A 10,417-nucleotide genomic window follows, 5' to 3' on the forward strand; every position below is an offset into this window, starting at 1 on the left:
AAATAGACTTCAGTAGTTCCTAAGCTGCCTCGTTTTTTAATGATATTTTTTTATGGTCTTTTGCTACTGCAGCCTGGGACACATTCAGACAGGGTGATGATGATGTGTCCATGCTGGCTCATCACTGTGACAAGTGTACCTACCACTCTGGGGCTGATGATGACAGTGGGGGAGGCTGTGTGGGTGGGTGGGGGGAGGGGTGTGTATGGAAACTGTTCTTTCTGATCAATTTTGCTGTGAACTTAAAATTGCTCTAAAAATAAAAAAAAAAAATAAAAAGATCTTCATTTAAAGAGCAAGGGGGGAGGGAGCATGAGAAAGAGTTAAGTATTACAGACAATGGCCCCCAACTGGGACTGTTTCCTGGAAGGATACGGACGGAATGGACAAACAGCTTCACACCCCGTCCCTCCTCCCTGGGAGCACTACTGTAGGGGAAGGAGCTCGGGCCGGGAGTCAGGAGACCAGGGTTCCAGCCTTGGCTGGGTCCCCACCCACCGTGTGCTCTGAGCACGTCCCCCTCCCTGGGGTCAGTTTCCTCAGCCGGGGGTTGGGTGGGATGATTTGAAATGCGTCATTCCGCCAAGGTCAGACCCCTCCGGGGGTTCTGGTGGAAAATGAATCTCCCAGGGTTGGCCTTTGCGGCTAGACACTTCCAAAATCCCTGGTATTCCCTGCATATTCAAGCACATACACACACATACATGTACCCATGCACGCAGGCACAGACACCCAGGAGTGTTTCAAACGAAGCGGTGCTCTCTGCACCCTGCTCTGCACCTTGTTTTGGTTTCAGGTGTTGAATCTTGGAAACATGCCCTATCGTCACAGTAGGAACACCCGCCCACAGAGGTGACCGAGATTGGCAGCACCTGCCTAACCATAGAAACACCCAAAGTCCAACCGGCAAGGTTCAGTGGTTGCGTGTCAGCCTATGAACCAGGAGGTCGCGGTTCGATTCCCGGTCAGGGCAACTGTCCGGGTTGTGGGCTTGATCCCCAGTAGGGGGCGTGCAGGAGGCAGTGATCAATGATTCTCTCTCATCATTGATGTTTCGCTCTCTCTCTCTCCCTTTCCCTTCCTCTCTGAAATCAATTTTTAAAAAAATACCTGAAAACATTGATGGTCTTAGCGGAAGGGGCCTCTTCCGTCACTTCCACTGCGTCCTCGTCATCGAAATACTCCTGGTAGATGTCAATGGCGTTGTTCTGCTTCACGCAGTGCTCCATGATCTGAGGGGGGCACGCCCGGAGTTCTCAGCGGGAATGGGGGGCCCTGCTGTCTGACGGGCTGAGATGAGGTCTGGGGGGGCTGAGGAATAGCTAGTGGTCCTTTCCCACCCTCAGCCCGTGCATTCTCAATGAGGCAGCATCGCCCCAACAGGGCGAAAACTGGTTCTTAGCAGTAAATAATACTACTTTTCCCATACAAAGCGCAGGTAGACATGCAGTACATAAACAGATGTACGGCATACCTATGGCATCGACATTTCGTGGGGGGAGGCAATTAGGAAGAGAATATCTAAAAAGACTCCTTGGGGACAAAAGTGAAAAAAAAAAATGGTGAAAGAAACACTGCTCCCGGCAAACAGAAGTCTCCATGACTCCACATATAGCACCCATCTCCAGCTCCTTCACCCCGAAAGCCCTCCCCATTATTCCAAATGTCCATCATGGAAAAGCCCATGGTCAGGTGCCACCTCTTCCAGGAAGCCTTCCGTGATCCCTTCAGCAGGAAATGGACTCTCTCTCCTAATGGGGCAAAATGACAAGTCATCCATCCTCTAACATCATTTATTTCTACATGGTGTGGTGATATCTCTGTATTTGTCTTTGCCCTCTGTTGGATTATACACTCTTTGGAGCAGGATGCATGTGGAATTCATTTTTGCAATCTCTACCGTGCCTGGCAGAGACCAGAAGCGTGGTCCAAATGTGCTGAATGAAAGGATGTTCCCTAGTGGTGGGAAGCTGGTGGGTGGAGTTCTTTGGGGTTCTCTTTGCCCACGGGGGCCACTTTTCAGACTCCTCCCAGAGCCTGTTCGGCCCTGCACCTCCCGGCCTCCCCCTCCGGTCTGCTGTGGTGGATGTGCCTGCTCCCAGGTAGAAGGCTCCTTACGGGTCTTCCCCTGAGTAGCCACGGGAGCTGAGCACGGGGCCAGGCACATCTAGGCTTGACATGCACTTGGGGAGCCTGAGCGATGGCCGTGGCTCTGACCGCTGGGGCTGAAGGAAGCCTTACCAAGCCCAGCTGCATGATGGTGTTGATGTAGTTCTCGTCTTTCTCCACCTTCTTCCGGAAGCGGATGGTCTGCTCCAGCTCCAGGGGGTTCACATCCTTGGGCCAACCCCCCTCCACGTGGTTGACACCCCGCGTCTCCATCTCGAATCGCTCTGTGTTGGCCTGAAGAGAGAGCCCCAGGTGAGAACCCCTGGCCCTGGTGCGAGCATTTAGCCGCTTCCACGCACCAGGGTCCCGAGCCCCACGCGCTCAGGATGGACCAAGGGGGTGTCTGGCCAAAGCCATGAGGTTTTCCGGTACCAGGAAGGCGCCTCTGGTCCTCGGGGGGTCGCAGGCAGCCATGGAAGGGCCCTTGTGTGGAGCTAGCATCTTTGCAGCTGATGCCAGAGGCCCAGGAAAATCTACTTCTGAGTGGCACCCATCTGCTCCGTAAGAGCCCTAAGGAGAGAGGCGCGCCCGCCGCCTCCGCCCTCCGTGTGCCATGCCGCAGGAGCCAGTGAAGAGTCTGGGTTGGCTTTGCCCGTTCTCTGTGGCAGGGAGGCGGGATGGAGGTAGCTTTGCCCTTTAAACTTAGCAGTGTGCCACCGTCCCATCTTCCCCTGTTTTTTAGTAAACGACACATAACATCAAGTTTACCACTTTAAACAGTTAACGTGCACCAGTCAGTGGCGTTAGGCCATGCAAGGGCTGTGCCACCACCACCACCATCTAGTTCCAGGATTTTGCATCACCCCCAGTGGAGACCCTGTTCTCATTCATCAGTCACTTGCTTCTCCTTTGCATTTTTTAAAAAATATGTTTTTATTGATTAGAGAGAGAGAGGGAGGGAGAGGGAGAGAGGGAAACATTGATCGGCTGCCTCCTGCACACCCTCTCCTGGGGATGGAGCCCACACCCCAGGCATGTGCCGAGATCGGGAATCGAACCCGTGACCTCTTGGTTCACTGAGCCGCGCTGGCCGGGGTCCTTGGCTTTTTGAAGCGCTCCCTAGAATTACAAGTCTTCCGGGCACAGCTGCTGACAGAGGCCCTAACGTGGTGCGAGGGCAGCATCTCTATGACACGGACAAAGTTGCCCTGGCCCCGTGACAGCAGCTCGCCCCGGGAACTCGAGCAACGGCGTTCCTCTGAGCTGTGAGTTATCAGACCCACATGTGAAATCAAATGTGACGTCCACCAGTTGATTTGGGACGTGATACATGGGTTATCTCCGTCCGTCTGGTTTCCTCGCAGCAGTTCCCGACGCGATCAGGAGCTGACCACCTGGCTCAGACAGGCGGGCAGCTCGCTGGGTGTCTGAACAGCACCATGACCCAGTTCTCTGGTCTCAGAGCCCCTCTCCCCAGAACTTTCTAGGGCAGTGATGGCGAACCTATGACACGCGAACTCATTTTTTTTGGTTGATTTTTCTTTGTTAAATGGCATTTAAATATATAAAATAAATATCAAAAATATAAATCTTTGTTTTACTATGGTTGCAAATATGTATCAAAAAATTTCTATATGTGACACGGCACCAGAGTTAAGTTAGGGTTTTTTAAAATGCTGACACGCTGAGCTCAAAAGGTTCGCCATTACTGTTCTAGGGCAATCCTGACTTTTCTTTTCTTTTTTTAAAATATATTTTTATTGATTTCAGAGAGGAAGGGAAAGAGAGAGAAAGATAGAAACATCAATGATGACAGAGAATCATTGATCGGCTGCCTCCTGCACAACCCCTACTGGGGATTGAGCCCACAACCCGGGCATGTGCCCTTGACCAGAATTGAACCCAGGACCCTTCAGTCCGCAGGCTGATGCTCTATCCACTGAGCCAAACCAGGTAGGGTGCAACCCTGAGTTTTCACGACTGGGCAGTTGCCTGTGGATGTAATACTCTGCCCCCGCAGAATACCTCGCCCCCTGTCCCAAATGCCTAAAAGGATTCTAGAAAGAATTTGAGAGGTGAGGCCAGAGCCACTGGGAGAGAGAATGTCTTGATTGACACGCCCTTGGCCCTGGGGCTGCTCAATGCAGGGTCCCCTCCCTCTGCCGGGCCCTGAGCATCATGGGGGGGCTCTGTGCCATCCTGCCTCACACTCCCGGCATCTGCACGGGGCCACCCCAACTGGCTTCCAGGTGGAGGGAGTTACCTAGACTCACACCCACCTCGTGCTCCGACATGCTGGTGGAGCACTGGATGCCCGTGTCCACGGGGTTCCGCTCCATGAACTGCTCCGCCAGCTCGGGGTTGGGCGGGATGTCGATGTGCAGCTCTGCCTGGCGGTCCGAGAAGTTGCAATGCTTCCCGAACTCGCTTCGCTTCTTGACGTACACGTACACGATCTCCATGGTGCCGGCAGCTGCAGGGGCGGGGGTTGGGGGTGGGGTGTTTGGTGAGGGCCCCCGCCTGGCTGCTTCCTGTTCCCATGGGCCTCACTGATTTGAGAGTCGAGGCCTCAACCACTCAGTTGTCCAAAGGCTTGCCCACTCCAGAGTTCTAGGTTCTGGGACTCACTGGGGGACCCCACTGGAAACTCCTCCCTCCATGTCACCCGCCCCAGGACAGGGCTGGGAGTCCACCTGAGGAGGCCAGGAGGCTGGCCCTCAGCAGGCAGAATCGTTAGGCCTTTGAGAACCTCTCTGATTTGTTCCTTGAAAGGCACAGTGCAGGAAGCTACCCATTGTCTTCACTATCAGAGACGTGTAAACAAGGATCTCTGAACGCTGGTGAACCTTGAGCCCTGGCAAGGGCCAGAGCTATGCACCGATTGTTTAGTCCAGACAATGGGGGCTCAAGCTATTTCCTGACCAAATAGTCTCAGAGTAAATCTTTCTAATATTTACTGACCTTTACGATAGTCTGTCTGTTACTGCAATTACCTGCCTGACTAAGAACTAGATGCGTATCCAAAATTGAATAAAAGGTTGGCGAGGCCTGGGCACCAGTGGAAGTCCTTTCTCTTGCATTGGGCTTGCCCATCTGGCTCCCAATATTTCCAAATTATTATTTCTTGTCTCATCTCTTTCATTTGCATGCGGCCCCTTCTCCAGATCCCGAACCCTGAACCACGCGGGACATGGGACATTCACAGCACCATGTGGAACTGGAAAGAAGGATTGGGCTGGGTTCGGACTTCAAGTTCTGGCCTTGGCACTCACCAGCTGCTTGACCTTGGTCATTCTGAGGCCAGACACTTTGGGAGGGTGGGAAGCACAGCACTCCAATGCAACGCAAGGAAGTGTTTTCTCACTGGCGCTAAGCGGAAGTCTCAGAAATGCAGTGGGCAGGTCCACAGATTGCTCTTCACTCACCCCCAAAAGAGACCTGGACCCCTCTGACCCCTGTCACAGCAACAGACTGTGGGGTCTGGATGCTCCTCAGTGGCCTAAATGGCTGGTCATCTGATGGGGCCTGTCAGCTATGGAGCTGAGCAGAGCTGCCACCTGCTGGCCACTCCTAACTCTCAGGAAGTGTGTCCCTCCGGCTGTGGGTCTGTGAGGCTGCTGGGCCTGCGTGGACACCTAGGAAGCAAGCTGCCGGATGGGGTGGCGTGGGGGAAGGTTAACTTCACAAGAGCCTCGCCATGGTAGGACTCACCTCCGAAGGCCTTTCAACTCCCAGGAGTTTAGGGTCTTACCTGTGAGCAGGTGTTGCTAATCTTTGAATGATAAGGGGACCTGGTAGAAAAATGCTTGGGGGACATGGCCCTTGATTTAAGTAAAAACCTATAGACAAATATTTAAACTTGAGAAACAGGTGGAAAAAGAAATGCAACAGAAATGCAACAGTAGTAATTCACTTTCCCAAGGGCTTACCAGAGTTTGTGCCCACAAATGCTTTCTGGGGCACCCAAAATTAGTCTAGTTTTTTTAAATCTAATTATCTAGATTTTCCTAGGAATTTGCAGGTTTTATGAGTGCCAACTGTATGCTTTCTACTTGTTTTGATTATAGTTTCATTATTTCACTTATTCAGCAAACATTGTTGAAACTCTGACTAATCAAGACAGCGTTGTACTAGCATAAGGACAGACATATTTGTATCAATGGAATGAAATTGAGAACTCAGAAATAAAAACCTTTCTATTTACGGTCAACTGACTTTTGGTCAAATTACCAACGCACCTCACAAGCTAGCAGAGGACGAAAATGGTGCCTGGATAACTGGACCCTTGACCTGCAAAAGAAGGATCACAGACCCCTACCTCACACCACACTCACCAATGAACTCAAAAGGGATCACAGGCATAAATGAGAGAGCAGAAGCTCTATCACTACAGTGGGAGACCAGAGAGGGAAGTCATCGTGACCCTGATTAAGATAAGCTTTTTTGGGATAAGATTTCTTAAATACGGCATCAAAAGCATGGTCCATAAAAGAAAAAAACAGTAACTTGGACTTCGTTAGGAATGAAAACTTTTGCCCTTCAAAAGACAGCACGAAGACAAGACACAGACTTGAAGGAAGCACTTGCAAATCACATACCCGGTAAAGGGCTCGGATCCCGAATCTGTAAAGACCCACTGGGTCCCAGGCGCTGTGAACCCCCACCACAGCCCCCCAAACGGTTACCACCATTCTCATTCTACAGGTGAAGCAACTGACGCGGGGAGAGGCTAAGTACCTGGTCAAAGGTCACGGTACTTAAGTCCAGACAGACCGAGCCAGGACCCGGCTCTGAAGCGGTGAATAGCTGAGGGGGTGCATTTACAGCACCTGCCACCCATAGGCGCCCAGTCACTGTAGGTTCCCTCCCCTCCATTCTCATCAGCAAGCTCTCCTCTGCGCCTGCCCAGCCTCCTGCCACCCAGCCCAGGCTGTATGTCCCCTCCGTTCAGCTGTAAACCCTTTGGTCTCCCCCGCCCCCAGCAGGCAGATGGTCTCAGGACCAGCTGACCGGGGGGTAGAAGGTAGGGAGGCAAGGCGTTTAGAACTTGCCAGGCCCTGCGACTCGGAGGTATTGAGGGCAGCGAGGACCAACCGAGCGGGCACCCTAAGAGCGCTATTCCTGGCATCCGCCTCTCGGCAGGGCCACCCCAGAGGGACGCCCCCACCAGGAATTCCTTGCCCGATCGGAGGTTACTCTCTTGGGTGGGGGCGGGCCTCCCGCCTTCACCCTCCACTCTCCTCCACAGCCGCGGACGTCCTCCCCCGTCCGCCCTTACCCTGGGTCCGCTCCTCCTGCCCCCGGGAAGCTGGGGAAGCGCCCCAGTCGCGGTGCCCGCTCCAGCGCCTCTCAAACGGCTCCCAGCCGCGGAGTTTACCCGTTGCCTGGCAACCCTGGCCGGGCTGGGGCCGCGGGGCCACGCGGAGGCGAACGGGAGCGTGTGACCTTCCCGTTCCGACCGGTGGGAGGCGCAGCGGCTCCGGGCTCCCTGTTCCGGAGGTCTGCAGGGTCAGGAGGGAAATAAAACAAGTTAGGCAAACACCGGCAACATAGACGTGCGCAGGGCTTGCCAAGGCGCTGATCCGAGTCTGCAAACACGCACCGGGCAGGACCCGGAGCAAACGCCAAGGTGTTGGCAGTGCCCCCCGAGTCCTGAGCCCGGGCTGGGGAGGCCGCGCTCTGCTATTTATTGGCTTGTGACTGGCAGGTCTTTGACCACCCAGTCGTTCAGTGTCCTCATCCACTAAGTGGGAATTACAGCCCAGGCCTCCCTTCTTCTGCCAGCCCCACTCCCCCTCCCCCCCACCGCCATACCACATCGTGGAAGAATCCTAAGTCTGACCCAAACCGGCCACAGTGGAAAGTAGGGGCTGCAGACAAGGAGGGGCTAAGCAGGCGCTGCGGGTTCACTGAATGAATGAATGGATGGATCCAGTGACATTTCTCTTGGGGTAAAGGTAATGAAGTGAGATCATATGAAACTTGGGGCTAGAAGACATGAGTTTGAACAATGGTTGTGAGTTGCAGGGGGAAGGAGAGCATTCCAGATTGGGGGGAGAGAGCATGGTGTGAGCAAGTGAGGGGTGGTGGTGGTGGAAGAAAGGCATTTGGGGGATGGAGGGTGCATCAGTCGGGCTCCCTCCCTTCCCAGCTCCCCACCTTCTTCACATATGTCTTCACCACTACCCACCTGCCTTGAACTGGGCTGGGCAACACAATTCCCAACGAGATGGCACTTTCCCAACCACACTAACCAAAGACAAGCCCTAAGCTTCCACCGGCTTCTCTGAGCCCCTTGGGGTGGGTGCTCAGGGGGTGCTGGGGGCTGGGTGGAGGAGCATCTGAAAGCCCCACGGAGGTGGTTTTGTGTTGTCAGAGGCCAATCCCATCCCAGACAAAGCATCCGGAAGTCAGAAGCAGATCAGCTCCGCAGTGGAGCCTGCAGACTGCCTCACGGAGCACTGACACCCTCCTCACCCCACCCCGGACCCGAGACGCTGAGCCCTCGGCACCCACATTACTCTGCAGATGGGGAAGTGTCCGGAAGGTACAAAACGGGGAAAGAGGGAAGGTGGAAGGCAAGCTATGGCCACCTTCCTCCTGTATTGCAATGACTTGTTACAGGCTCCCCCCCCCCACCCTCACTCAGGACTGCTGAAGGCCGCTCTGTTCACTGGCAAAACACCCATCACCCCTTGGCAGGCCCACTTCCCTCTCAACTCAGCCCAGCTCCCAGGCGGCTCCGCCAGCTGCCAAGGGGGCAAGGCCACGTGATCATGCCAGAGTAGGCACCTCAACAAGGGGGCGGGGCCCCCTGATCAGCCAGCACTGGGCAGGTGAACAGGGCAGGGGCGGGGCCCAGTGATTGGCCTGAAGAGGGGCAGGTGAACAGGGTAGGGGCGGGGCCCAGCGATTTGGCCTGAAGAGGGGCAGGTGAACAGGGGGCGGGGCCAGGTGATGAGGCATAGAAGTCTCTGGAGGACAGGAGGTTGCAAGAGTGGCCACGTGACGATGGAAGGGATGCGGCCAGGGGCCCCCAGAAAGTGAATAGGCAGGAAGGATGAGGACCCTCCCCTGGAGCCCTTCGAGGGACCACGGCTCCCGACACCCTGATGTCACATTCTGGCCCCAGAACAGGGAGAGCCATGTTCCTGTTTGTCTGGGGCAGTCTGTAGCCATCGGAGCAGCAGCTTCAGGAGATAGACCTTACCTGGCTCCTCCTTTTGGGGCTTTGGCTGGGTCTGGGAGCAGCTGAGGCCTGTCCCCCGGCACAGGAAGTCCCCTGGACCTCTCAGTGCAGGGGCTCACAGGGAGACACATCGCTGTGTCTGTGCCTCAGCCCTGTCTCTCGCTGCCCCGGGGGCTCCTTGGCAGTGACAGTGCAGTGGGCACAGGGCAGGCTGCTTGGTGGGAAGTGCAGACTTGGGGGCTCAGAGGCGCCTCGCTGCCTTGCCGAGCCCTCAGCTACAGGAGGATGCAGGGCACCCCACATCCCTGCCCTGACCTCCCAGCCTTCTCACCCGTGAGTCCAGCCTGGGCCTCCGCTTCCTGGAGCACCTGGTTTGACGGGAGCCAGCCACTGGGTTGCTGTGCCCTTATTCTAGATGCCAGAACTGAGGCTCAGAGAGGGGGAGCAGATGCGTCTCTCCTGGGAAGCCAGCCTGAGGTCATATAATTTGGAGTATGCACAGGAATCAAGTTCAGAAAAACTGCATTGTCTCAGTTCTCTGCTCAATCACAGCTAACTGGCCACTGAGATTGTTTGCTGGGAGCAGCCACTGGCCCCCATCATCCCCCGGCCAGTCCACAGTTCTCTGCCGTACACCCCCTTTTCCTTCTTCCCAGTGTTTTCTGCATGTACCATTGTAAAGAGAATAAAAACAAGTTTCTTTTCAGGGTGTTCATTGTTGAAATGCAAGTGTTTTTGTGTTCACCTTGTATGCAGCTACTCTGCTGTTTCATTTCCTCGTTGTAACCATTTTTGGTGGAATGTTAGAGTTTCACACATACAAAATGACATCTTCCACGAACAGACATGCCCACAGCATTGCACGGAGGCGCCCAGCTTGCCTTCTGGGTTGGCCCTCGCTCCCAGTTACCCTCTCTGGGCCGCTGTTGGCCTATTTGCAAAATGAGTGACCCAGTGGGTGATTGTGAGGTCTGGTCAGCCATGAACATACACTTGGAATAGTCCGTGATGCCTGGCGGGTGTCCGACACATGCTCCCCATTATCAGCAACAGTTAAGAGCAACGACCTTTACGGGGGACGCTGGAGAAAGGGGCGGGCAGACAGGAGGTCTGAGTGTA

General features: G+C 54.6%; 1 protein-coding gene across 1 annotated transcript in view; it reads right to left on the reverse strand.

Annotated features, from left to right (window-relative positions):
• DNAI2 (dynein axonemal intermediate chain 2) overlaps window positions 1–7,480 on the reverse strand; it is a 23,539-nt gene extending 16,059 nt beyond the window's left edge. Inside the window, exons 1-4 of the mRNA XM_036341761.1 lie at window positions 7,388–7,480; window positions 4,389–4,582; window positions 2,242–2,403; window positions 1,111–1,232 (exon numbers count right to left, since the gene is read on the reverse strand). Of these exons, the coding sequence (XP_036197654.1) occupies window positions 1,111–1,232; window positions 2,242–2,403; window positions 4,389–4,571 (467 nt within the window). The 5' untranslated portion in view covers window positions 4,572–4,582; window positions 7,388–7,480. The remainder of the gene's footprint in view (window positions 1–1,110; window positions 1,233–2,241; window positions 2,404–4,388; window positions 4,583–7,387) is intronic.
• Between the last annotated feature and the right edge of the window lie 2,937 nt (window positions 7,481–10,417).

The sequence above is a fragment of the Myotis myotis genome, unplaced genomic scaffold (genome assembly GCF_014108235.1).
Source record: "Myotis myotis isolate mMyoMyo1 unplaced genomic scaffold, mMyoMyo1.p scaffold_m19_p_17, whole genome shotgun sequence".
NCBI classification, from domain to species: Eukaryota; Metazoa; Chordata; class Mammalia; order Chiroptera; family Vespertilionidae; genus Myotis; species Myotis myotis.